Consider the following 13,479-nt stretch of genomic DNA (forward strand, 5'->3'; position numbering starts at 1 on the left):
CCCTTAATGCTTACATGCCTTGCCTTGCTTGGTAAGCCCCCGTAGCTCAGTTTCGTTAGATTTCAAGCTTTAAAACTAACGAGTATAGCAGCGATTGGACCGGTGTTCCAAACCGGTATTTTAAAATAATCCTGAAGGAGCGGATAGGGCACAAGCGAGTTAGAGGCAAACCCAGACGCTATTACTTGGATCAAGTGAAAGAAAAAGTGAGCTAATGTCGTTTCAAAAAGTTAAAGAGCTGGCGCAAGATAAAGAAAGCTGGAAGATACTCCACCGACAAGAGAATAACTCTTAAGTTCAGGATGATGACAGTTTACATTAAAGTTAATTCAAAATTTGGGATGCGAGGTTGAGAGCATTCAAAAGTTGAGGTAAACATAAAAAGTGCAATCAAACGGAGTCCTTTCGCGATTGTTAAAAAAAACTACTTCTAGTTACGGATAGATAAACTGATAAGCAGGGGTCGGACAAAAAGTGCGGATGACGTTAAACCACTCATAGGATGATTTCAAATAGTATTTTTGCTTTTCATAAACAATTATCACTTATCATTTATCAACCTCTTTATTAAACGATATCGCCACTTGAAATGAGTAAGTACGTTTTTGACTGACACATTGTCAATCAGATGAACAATAAATTGACTTCGTTATTGTTTAGCTATTGTATCTTCACGACTATATTTAGCTAAAATTTATATTTACTAATGTATAAGAAAACGCTCTAAAATGTCATCTTTACTCGAATATTGTGGCAATTTTCCGTTTTTGGAGGTACGTGACAAACACGTATACTGCTCTTGCTGTAATCAAGATATACCAACGAAGGTAAGCAATATTAAAGTAAGAAAAAAAGGGCAAAGTGAATTTAATATGAACCTTACAAATTTTATGATAGCAGCAAACATACCCTGGGTGCAACTACAAAATGAAAACTTCCGTAATTTCATAAAAAAATGCATAAATGTATTATTAATTCCATGGATTTATTTACGATTATTTTGTTACTTCATTAATACTACTTTGTTACTAGTTACTACATGTCACACGGAAGTTTAAATACAAACTCAAACATCATCCTGTGTGCAAGATTACGTCATTTTTACGTCATCCGCACTTTTTGTCCGACCCCTGCTGATAAGGCTCAGAACGAATGTTTTGTATTTGGACGTTATTGATCCAAGTTCACTGCTTGATTTGAATCCTCATGTTTACAAAGCATTTCATTCACAAGTAGGGGACCGATAGGAAGCCAGATGCTCCATAAAGATTAAGAGTTGTTATTGATTTACACGAATCACACGCGTACTTCTTTGATGCTACGAAAATTTTCAGGTCAACTGTTGCGGAATTACGCTTTTTGATCTTTCCGTGTTTATATTTATTTTAAATTGTGTTTAACTGTTGATTGATGTCTTTTGAACAAAGCGATGTGGATGTTTAATTCTCCAATTAACTGGATATTGTAAGCACCCTTTAGTTGCATATACCACCCTATAGGATGTTACTCCTCCTAACAATGAAAGTAATAGTTCCACATGGCATTTCAAAAGGCCCTCTACGTGTTGGATTTATATCCCCACAAGCCTATCAAAAAACCGGGATTTATAGGCTCGTGAAGTCCAAAATAGTAATAGTTAATAATTTTGATGAAAAATAATGATATTAAAGATAAATTGTGTACAACTCAGGCCAAAATTATTGTCACAAATAAGTTCGTGCCAATAGTTTGAAATAAAAAAGGTATTAACTTCTTGTTCATCAATCACCGACAGAAAAATAAGATAATAAGTAAGAATAGCTGTTTGCTATATAGGTATAGGGTTGTCCAAGTAAATAAATTCTACGTCCAAGTTTCGTATACGATACAGCCGCTGTAGAAGCAACAATCGTTAGCAAATTATCAACTATCCGTTTCACATTCCAGGAAAAGACATAACCCACAAGCTGTACTCAGTGAGCGAAGGCCTGGGCGCAGGACAGTCAGACCGCGACGCTGGAGCAGCGCATTTGACGCGCTCGGCCAGCGTCGACGCTGTACATGAGGGCACGCGCGGACGTCTGCGCAGCCTCGCATGGCGTACGCGCTCTACCAGCAAGAGTAAGTCGGCCTTTTGAAGAAAGATAATAACTCCCAACTCCCTTCCTTCTTTTTAGAATTGGTAATAGCAGTAGGAAACACTCTTACACAAAACAAGTACATACCACAGAGATAATGCAATAAATATGTGCAAAGCGAAAGTTATTCTTGGAAATTTTCATCTAAAAATGTTTTAACAAAATGGAACTACTGCGCAAGATAATCATCATCATGCATCATTTAATGGCCATCAGCAGTTACACTTCTTCAAATGTGGCTTTGAAAGAAAAAATGCATAATCTGCATAAAAACCCAAATCACTATACTCATAGGTGCGTCGTGCTTACGTGTTAACAATATTACCCGCACTGTGACCTGAAGTTATTTGTGTGAGCGAGTGGTGAAGCGAATGACATGGCAAATCATGAGAGATCAGGGGGCGTAGCCTATATGACAATTGTTCGCAGAGAAATGAAACGAAACGCTATCTGTTTGTATCGCACTAATATAGAAGAGTGATACAGAGACACGTTTTGTTTATCTGCGAACGGTTTTCATCTTGGCCAGGTCCCCTGTTTTTCCTGCGTCTACATAATAATATTATTAGCGATCGTTTTTCGTCTCAATATTTGCACTGCTTACTCGCCAAATGTAAATGCAGCATGAAAGTTTCCAAACAAAAATAAAATAATTATCCAGCCGATTCGACAAATTAAGTAACAAGCCTAAATAAATAACAAACCTCTCGATTAATGTCTCGTCCTTTTATTCAAATTTATTAATTTATTGATAATCAAATACAAATGCCATCCGCCACACATGCTTCGTCAAAACATAAATGTAATCCGCACAGGCATCGTCACAAACTTGTTGTAGATTAACACTAAAACAACTTATAAATTCCGCAACAAGCTTCGTCCTTTTTGATGTCACAAAAATGTCTCGGTTACAGGTAGTTCATACTGGCAGCCGATGGTGGCACGCCAGTTCCTCAAGCAGTCGCCGTTCGGGCGCGGTGTGCCGCGGCTGCTCACGCAAGCCTCGTCGGCGAGCCTGCAGCCGCCGCGCCCCCGCAGTCCGCCGCGGCGCGCGGCCTCCTTCCGCCGCGGCAGGGAAGTCAAGTTCGCCGAGGCGACGCACGAGACGGTGTGACAAGGGCCGCGGCCCCAGCAGGTACGTGCCTCTCAATCAAATGTGTTACCATGGCTAGATTTCTTCTTCGCGTTGTCCCGGCATTTTTGCCACGGCTCATGGGAGCCTGGGGTCTGCTTGACAACTAATCCCAAGATTTGGAGTAGGCCCTAGTTTTACGAAAGTGACTGCCATCTGACCTTCCAACCCAGAGGGTAAACTAGGTCTTGATGGGATTAGTTCGGTTTCCTCACTATGTTAATATCCTTCACCGAAAAGCGACTTGTAAATATCAAATGATATTTTGTATACACCGTGGGCCAATTAAGCCCGACAGATTATAACCACGCATTCCTGAGGTCATAAGGAGCAAAAAATGTTATACGAGTTTTAGCCAAATTCGCCAAAAAAAATTTTTTTTTGCCGAAAAAAAATTTCCTTTTGCGTTTTCTGCACACGACGCGTTATTTATTTTTACACCTTGGTGAAAAAAAATCATTACAACGAATAAGTAAAGTTTTTTTTTATTTACAGACGAAAATTGCGAGTTTACTTTAAAACTTTAATATCTGTCAGTAGGTATGTCTAAACCAAGTCACATAGTGGGAGCCTCACAGCTAAAAGGCGTTTTTGACTATGTTATAAAAGAAACAAATTTTCACAGAAATTGTCATTATCTCTAAAACAAGACCGATTTCAGAAAACATTGTATGACATTTTATTCTCTAAATGCGGTCAAGAATACACCTTTGAAATCTGTCGAGTTTAATTGGCCCACGGTGTATAAGTTTCGAAACACTCATTGGTACGAGCTGGGGTTTGAACCCTCGATCTCCGGATTGCAAGTCGCACGCTCTTACCGCTAGGCCACCAGCGTTCTTACCATGGCTAGTACTAGTAAACTGAGCCAATCTGTACTTGCTAGTCACGACGAAATGCGTGGCACATGCTCCAATTACCGCCCCAGGCTTTTTTGTTTCAAGACGAATGTTATACTGAGAAAACACTTGGTGTTCAGCACTACCCTCGACGTGGAGTCACCGTATTTGATATTAATATAAGTAAGTAATGTCAGACCACTTAAGTGCCCTTCGACTTAGCGACGCGTTAGATATATTATACCTATGTCCAAAAAAATTTAGGGACACGCGTCATATACTTGAAAGCCGTGACCGTTTAGACATAGCAGTCTCTATTTACTGTGGTGGGATAGTACCGAAACTTATCAACAAAGACTTTCTCGTTGATTTCAGGAGCTGGAGCCGCTGGTGACGCCTCATTCTTCGCCCCTCACACCCGCGCGGCATCCCTGACCGAGGAACGAGCGAACGATTTGCACCACGGACTTTTAAAGGCATCTATCACAGTGTAATTGTGAGATATTATGTTATAGAACAAACAGAAATCTCCATTTATTTGTTATATTTTACTTTTGAAGATATGTCCACGTCATCAGTAAAGTTTCATATTCATATAACGTCAATTATTTGCGATTCAGATAAACGTTAGTTGAACATGAGAGCGTACTGGTTTGTGGCTGGTTTGAATGACTGATCTATAATTACTAGAGTTATTTTGGTTATACGTAGATGCCAAGTTGATTTTATGAGCAGTTATGTTAATAGACAATTAGATACCCTATTTTAGAATTGGAAAGCTGCTCTAGTCATTTGTTTTAACAGCGATCCCTGCCTTGAAATGTTGATAGTTGAAAATTAATTTAAAATATCCATATTCCATTATTACAAAGAGCTTCCTGCAACAGACGACTGTCATGTACCTTTAGTGTAAAAGCTGATTCGTTCGCTCGACGTCCAGTGTGACGTGTTTAGTACATCGAAATAGAATAAGTTAAGAACAGTAACACCAAATAAATTACTTTGAAATAAGCTTGACGTGTTTAAGACAAAATGTGCTATGTTGTAAAATTTCTTCATCGATAGGAAACTTTTCGGGGCTATGATTGGTTAGAACCTATTTGGAATATATATATACGTATCTCAATTTCAAAATATGTTTCCCCGATGTTTAATTTGCCGAACTTTTATTTAACTCAACGCGTTTTTTCTGAAAATTGATGGAAGTTTAAAAGGGTCACCTATCTAACCTAACTCATTTGCTTCTATAAGTTGCTTTTTATAAAAGTTTGGACAATTTAACGGTTTCTTTAAAAAAATGCGTTCGGTGAAATGAAAATTTGGTAAATGAAACATCGGGTAAATATATTTTTCGGAGTTGAGGTTATATATGATACCATAACTTTCACATGGGTTTGTTATGCGTGATAACGCAGCATTAAAAACTAAATAGATTTGTGAAACGTGTGTTGAGCATGTAGCGTTACTCTTCCATACTTATTATATTTCGGTGGTTTAGTGATTCTCTAGTGATATTATTACGTTTGTTAGAAGAGTGCGTCTGTGTGTGTTAGAATAGGCTAATCGTAAACGTGTATTTAAGTTACGTTGCCACCCCAAACAGCACCCTGAACAAATTACGTAAAACAGAGCAACATGTTAACACCTGTAGAAGAACTATGTAAAATAATATAATTTTCTAGAAATCGATAATAATTCAAGTGGAATTCTAAAAGTATTAATAATAAAATCATTGTTTATTAGTATTAAGACGTTAAATCGTGATAAAGTTATAAAGTTAATACAAGGATTTATATTCGAAATAGGTAATTAAAGTTAAGACCTGATTGTTTAGCAAAGAGTTATATTTTCGTGCCCCCTGTTGCATAAGGATTTTTGAGGTTTTTTCATTCCAAAGAGTTACAGCTACTTCTTTTTCTTGCTGTGAGCATGTATAACATAATATTATTATACCTACCGTGCTTCGTACAAAAAAAACTACGTCCCCTTTACACTCAAAATGTTCTCCAAATTCTCTTTAAATTTATTAATTTTCTAACAAATTTTTTATGAACCTTATATTGGAGAGAGTTGACAACGAAATTATGATGAGTAAATAAAATAAATCAGGGTAATGAACTAGAGCATTTCTTGATAATAATATGAAATATACCTAAAAAGATGATAAAAAGATGAATGTGGAATAGCGCACCAAAAACTGCAGTTACCTTGAGGATTTAAGGAAGGATTTTGAATATTTTGTAACCGGAGACATTACTTATTTGTCAAAATTATCAACGGCATGAGATACTAACAATGAATTCTCATTTAATCCAGTTAGATAAGATCATATGATACATAAAAACAGACTTTTGCAGACGCTCTTATTGCCTAGTCGTAATCATTAACATCAATAAGTTCCTCGCCTTATTTTCTATTGAGAATGCTTTTAATATCTCACTGATAGTACTAAAAGGATGACAAAGTAAATAAAACACGGCCATGTAGGGCATAAAATAAAATAATAATTAAATTCATTTCAATATCTATTTTGTGCACGTACGGAAATATATCTCACGATCAAAATAATTCTTTAAATGATAAGCGCTGTCCTTAATTAAACTCAGTGTGTGAACTGAAGCTAAATGTATAGTTAATTATCGGTATAGTTATAACAGTGTTTTTTTAACGTTCATTGAAAATATTTCGAATTATATATACAGTTATAATTATATATACAGTTGTAATTATATATACAGTTTCTATTTGTGAGTTCCTGTAATTGGCTCTGTACTACTATCAAAAAAGTTTAATGTATTTTTTAAAGCTGTTGGAATTCCTTGTATAAATAAATAAATAAATAAAATAGTGTAACCAATGTATGAGCAATTGAATCAACCTGAAAGAGTGTAAAAATCCTAAAGAATTATCAAAACCAGCTATTGGAATAGACGAACAGAACTTGAATTCTTTGTGTAAGGCCTGAGGACGCTCGAAGCGGAGCGTGCAGCGCGGCGTCGGACTCACAAGTGATTTTATCAGCGTGCAGTGCGGCCGCTCCTATACGTTTGCATTTGTTTCATATGCACGCCGCACGCCCCGCCCCGCTGCACGCCCAACTCGAGCGTCCTCTCAGGCCTTACACTTTGACTTTCGTTTTTAATTTTATAAATAAGTCTGGAATGGAATAACTCTATGCTCTAGCGGACGTCAGACTTGGCATCGTTAGATCCTCCTATTGTGCTGTTTAGGTGTCAAGGCACACAAGCGTAATCGTAACTAATGATGTTTAAAATGGGCCGGTATATTGGGCGTTTCAATCGTGTTACCATTGCAAGCACATTCTGGACTAAATAGCCGTACGATTTGATGGCATTTCCTTCTGGTAAAAGTACAAAACCTGTACTAAATTCGAAATATTATCAAAATTTACAGCCAATACGTAAAATTGTCTCAAGGAAAGTGGAGTAGTTGAAACGTTCAATAATGGCCCGAGTTCGCGTCGATGTTTAGTTGATGTTGTCGCTTCTTTACTGTATCGTGTCTGAATAGAAGAGCAAGTAGTTTTTAACGTATCTGAGACATGCAGTCGGACGTAATGTAGCGTTGAGTACAATGTGAATACAGATGTACCTACGAGTATAAGATACGTAAAGTTTGAAAAGTTCAACGGAAATTACACAGGAAACAAAAGAAACTATCTTGGAAATGGAAAATTTCGAAAGTATGAGAAGAAAAATGCCAATATTTTCCGAGTAAAAATTTCGATATTTTTAAACTCTCTTACGGCACATCGGTTAATGTGAATGTAACACTCGGCCCGATTCGAATTTTAAGATACGTAAAAAATTTGCTAAAGATACGATATGTACCGGATATGTTTTTCGAACAAAAACGTCACTTTTGACACTGACATATCCGATCCATATCGTATCTTTAGCAAATTTTTGACGGGTTTTAAAGTTCGAATCGGGCAGACTGTCTGCTGCACAGTCGGATATACCAACCTAATGTAGCGTGGTCTCTTGGCATACATATCGTTATATGTCTTGTGAATCTTGTCTAATAGGTGATTCTTTAAAAGAATAGTTACAGATATTTTCAATTAACAGTCTTTCAGTACCCCTAGTGTAAATATTTTCGACAGCGAAACGTGACGTACGCGTTTGCGTTAAGTGTCATTTTGTATGAGATTTTTGACTTTCCAAAACGTCCCGCTTGGCGCGCTGTTCAAAAACCCATACAAAATGAGACTAAACGCAAACGCGTACGTCACGTTTCAAAATCGAATTTATTTACACTAGGGGTACTGGAAGCAAAAAGTTACTATAGATTTTGACGCTATAAAAAATTTAACGATTTGTCAAATTCAAAAAACTTCATGCTTGACTTATATACTGAAAATGTATTAACGACAAATTAATTTCAGCTATTGTAACATGAAAAAGTAATAGATTTTTTGCGGTAAAAAGGGTGTAATTTTCTATGTTTCTCAATATCGCCTTTATCAAATCTACAAACATATTGGCCTTGCTCTTATTGTGTATTAACGTAAAATATAAAAGGCTAGTGAATTTTTGATAAATTAATAACAACTAGACATGAAATTATAAATGTTTAAGGTGTAACACATTTAACAACTTAACATGCACTATTCATAATAGAGGGCTTGTTAACGTTTTTGTATTCTGCGAACCTTCAAATTGATCATCTCATTACCATTAAACGTCAGTTTGTTTATTATATTAAATCAGGGGCACTGGCACAATCTAACAACAGTCGAACTATCCAATTTTGTGAGAACATGTTGAAATGCAAAATTTTTCAATTTTAACCTAATATTACCAGACATTCTAGGGTGCAAAATTGACAGGTAAGGAGTTCCTGTATCGATATGTTTCCCCAATACTAGGGATCACTCCAAATTCGTTCGTAACTGTGTATTATTTCGGGGCGATGATAGAGTTTACTCAAAGCATATTAGGAAAATAAAGAAGAGTGGAATTGAGTTATTATTTTGTTTCATGTTAATACTTTTAATAATAAAGTTATATTTTCAGAAACAAAACTTGGAGTAATCACTACTATACATATGAGAGAAGTATCGATAGTTGAGTTTATTTATATAGGAATTTCATACCGACATTAAATTTTGCCCCCTAGAATGTCTGTTTATGACAAAGCTCTACTAACCTCGACTGTCGGTATCCACGTTAGATTACGCCGCTTTTTCGAGTCAAATTGGGCCTTTCATAAGTACTGACTACATCCTACTTTTCCAAAGGAATTGAGAAGGAATTAATCGATAAAAGATCTTCCGGATTTCTTTTTTGTTGCAATGCTCAAATTTTTACGAAACTGTTATTATATTTTAAAATGTTCTTATAATAACAATAAGAACATAGATTCCGAGCTTATTTAAATCAAAATGTTGTCTTAAATCCACTGAACTTTATAATACTCGAAAAGTGTCGCCATTTTAAATTAAGCAAGCTCTAATTTATATAGGATAGCGTAAAACTTCACGGTTAGTTTCACTAGACTTAAAATAATCGGGATATAAACCATGATTACCTTTTATATTTTTACATCATGTTTTTTTTTTAAGTTCAATAATTATTGGAAACTAGTTTGTATTTCGTTTTGATTTTACATTTAGAGAATATAATACCATCGTATAGTACCCACAATGCAAGCCGTCTTGAACTTACAGCCCGATTCGAATTTTAAGATACGTCAATTATTAGATCTAGATACGCTATGGATCGGATATGTCAGTGTCAAGTGTCGTTTCTTTAAAGAAAAATGTCACTTTTAACATACATCCGATCCATATCATGTCTTCTTCTTCCTAGCGTTGTCCCGGCATATTGCCACGACTCATGGGAGCCTGGGGTCCGCTTGACAACTAATCCCATGATTTGGCGTAGGCACTAGTTCTTACGAAAGCGACTGCCATCTGATCTTCCAACCCAGAGGGTAAAACTAGGCCTTGTTGCGTTTAGTCCGGTTTCCTCACGTTTTCCTTCACCGAAAAGCGACTGGTAAATATCAAATGATATTTCGTACTTAAGTTCCGAGAAACTCATTGGTACGAGCCGGGGTTTGAACCCACGACCCTCGGATTGCAAGTCGCACGCTCTTGCCGCTAGGCCACCAGCACTTCCCGATCCATATCATATCTAGATCTAATATTCAACGTATCTTAAAGTTAGAACCGGGCATTTACTGTGATGGTCAGGGCCCGTACTTTTCATGCCGTTCGTTGACGCAAAAATGACGTAATTTAAAGTACAGGGAGTTACTACAAGTTTAGATAACTAACTTATTGATGGGTATCATAATAAATACTTTTTACGTGAATAAAAGCTTGTTACGTTGCGTTGTTACCAAAAATATGTATTATTTCATAAATTAAATTTTCAAAAAAAAAATGTATTATTTATTTGTGTGACAAGAAAATGAAAGTCAGTTAGACGTTTCTATACTGATTGTCAAGTATATGTATCAGTTACCTAAAGAGGTTGACAAATGATTAATTATTACGAAAATACTAATTGGAATCATACTCTATGCAGCGTGACGTCATTTTTCTGTCAACGGCATGAAATGTACGGGCTCTGGTGATGGTTCTTGTAATATTGTCCTATAGATTTTTTGTGTAACTAGTAATGTGAGTAGCTGAAGAAACAGTAATCGGCCTGGGGATACCTCGCCTTATGACGCCATTTTACTGGTATTTGTTGACTAGATGCTTGTAACATAGAACTTGTGAACTTTAACTTAGAGATGGTTCCAACGGTCATTCCAATGTAAGAGTAGCGTGGGTCACCATTTTATTGCATGTTTCTTCTCAGGATGAAAATTAAAAAAAAAATGTTACTTTTTATCGTAAGACACTACCAATAAAAAAAAATATTAAAAAAAAAGAAAAATCCCGACTGCACACTAAAAAGAGGAAAACAAGCCCCACAAGAATATTGTGGGGCTTATGGTAAGTATCGCAGGCGGGGACCAACTTGACCGCCACCAACGAAAATACCTATCTAAGTAACATTCTGCTAAATGGTGAACTTAACAACCAACAACCAGAATGACTATAAGTAACCCTCTGTTGGTCCCCGCCTGCGATACTTACCATAAGCCCCAAAATATTCTTGTGGGGCTTGTTTTCCTCTTTTTAGTGTGCAGTTGGGTTTTTGTTTTTTTTATAATATTTTTTTTTAAATTTTATTTATAACTTTTTAGTTGTTTTTATTTAACGAAAATTTTGTAGATTATTATGTAAGTACCATTTGAAAGTTCTACGACGACGACTAGATTCATCGTGGTTCCTTGCAGTTTATACCTGACGATCCTAACAAAAACGAGGGAGGGGGTCCTAAAAAAAACATCCTATGACACTCCCGTGATCAAGACGAATCTAACGATACCTCATACATCAAGCCGTTTAGGCTACAGGAGGCCACAAAGAAACTGACATACATACATACATACAGTCGAAAAACATTACCCTCCTCCCTTTGGCAGTCGGGTAAAAAATACGCAATGAAATTATAACCTTAACCTTTCAAAAAGGTTAGCAGAAGTCACCGGCGACCGCAGAGCTGGCAGCTTCCTCGCTCAAAGAATTAGTCTTGCAATACAGCGAGGAAATGCTGCCAGTATCTACGGCACCATGCCGCAGGGGGATATTTTTTAGTATTTTATTTTAAGTTTAGTATTATTTATTTTTAGATTTAGGTTTTAAGTTTTATAGTGTATTCTACAAATTGTATAGTCATGTTACTCGAAATAAATACTTTTAATTATGAAATTATTGAATTTAAACTGTCGTGAGACATACTAACATTTAACTAATTCTACGGATTCTACTCACTGCAGCGTCGCGAGCAGTACGCGAAGCACGGCCGTCGTGAACGCTGCTGGCACTGTTAGTGCTTGAGAAAGGAGATGTAGGCTCTCCGAAACATGTCGCGCAAGTGACTAAAAACCCGTGAGTGGAATCCGTAGAATTAGTTGAACACAATAAAATTGTTCCTCACGTTACTTATCGGGGACTGACCAGGCCCGAGCGCACCGGGTGCGTGTGCGAAGACGTGCGCGTTGTAATATACAGATCCCTATGAGAGAAGACACACCGCTTGCGTAACGTGTGCGTGCGCGGCTCAAACATCCGGGCACGCAGCCGGTGTGGCCTGGCCTAAGGATTTCGATGTTGGTCACTGTATTGTTAAGCGTGATATATTTAAGCCCTATCTTGGGTCGTGTCAATTTGCATGTTGTAGCACTTTCATCGTGTAGTCTTCCAGTGTACTCGTTGTGGCTAGCTATATTAAGTTCATTCTACAAAAATCTCATTCCCCTGGTCATACCTATTTGTAAACTCGGGTCTTATTTTTGGTGACTGTGTAACTCGTGCCAAGTTCCATCTATAGCCATAACTGCTGAGCGGAATCTCCTGGGAATTTTCGAATAGGTATAGCCAGGGGAATGAGATTGCTGTAAAATGACCATAAACTGAACTTATAGTCAGACCAAGCTAACTCTGCATGGCTTTTGAAATGACAGTGTGGCTATGTCATCATTAATGTCAAATTTCAATGATAATATGACACTGCCTTACTTTGTTATGTTTATGTCAGTGAAAAGTTAGCTTAGGGGGACTCTATTTACCTCTTCGAAGTCTGTACCGTTTGATTTAATGTAAAATAGTCGAGACGATATAGTAAATGTTACGATGCTAAAAGGAATTTATTATAATAGCAATTTTTAGTTCATTTATCCAATGTTATCGAATGATTGTGTTATGAATTACCTGTGTCTGAAATTACGTTATACTCTCTAGCAACCCCAATTGCGTATTTGGGGTTGCCAGAGAGTATGACGTGTCAAATAGGGGATATTATGCAAAACTTTGCATAAGGGACGCTACTAGTACATACTGAGGGCCTACCGTGAAACTCGAAAATCGAAATTTCGTTATCTGCTTCCTGTAACTCTTGCAAATGCGAGCGATTAACGAAATTCAGATTTTCGCGTTTCGCGGTAGCCCTCTTTAAACAAACCGCGTTGATGCATCAATTTCATAGTGAAAACTTCTCAAAAAACTATTTAAGGCATAATATGTGTAAGTTACTCTATGGTTTACAATATGTGCTAGTGCTGCTCTCTGGCGGCAGAACTTTGCAGTAATACCGTCTCCATATTGTCTTGAGAAAGTGACAGAAGTGGTATGATAAAGTAGGTATATAGAAACTATATGGCAACATCGCAAATTTTATGAAAATGTTACAATAAATACATTTGGTGTCATGTACCTGTACAGTCACATCACCTTCTGTTATTTTTTCAAATCAAACTAGTCCCTGATTCGAATAAACCATAGTATGTATTATAGCCTTTTTGAGTG

At 36.9% G+C, this 13,479-nt stretch overlaps 1 protein-coding gene across 2 annotated transcripts in view; it reads left to right on the top strand.

Moving 5' to 3' along the window:
- LOC133520169 (blood vessel epicardial substance-like) overlaps positions 1–6,790 on the top strand; it is a 102,271-nt gene extending 95,481 nt beyond the window's left edge. For both annotated transcript variants that reach the window (XM_061854542.1, XM_061854543.1), the window contains 3 exons: positions 1,927–2,100; positions 3,032–3,252; positions 4,464–6,790. In XM_061854542.1, the coding sequence (XP_061710526.1) occupies positions 1,927–2,100; positions 3,032–3,231 (374 nt within the window). In that variant the 3' untranslated portion in view covers positions 3,232–3,252; positions 4,464–6,790. The remainder of the gene's footprint in view (positions 1–1,926; positions 2,101–3,031; positions 3,253–4,463) is intronic.
- The last annotated feature ends 6,689 nt before the right edge of the window (positions 6,791–13,479 follow it).

The sequence above is a fragment of the Cydia pomonella genome, chromosome 7 (assembly GCF_033807575.1).
Source record: "Cydia pomonella isolate Wapato2018A chromosome 7, ilCydPomo1, whole genome shotgun sequence".
Taxonomy (NCBI): domain Eukaryota; kingdom Metazoa; phylum Arthropoda; class Insecta; order Lepidoptera; family Tortricidae; genus Cydia; species Cydia pomonella.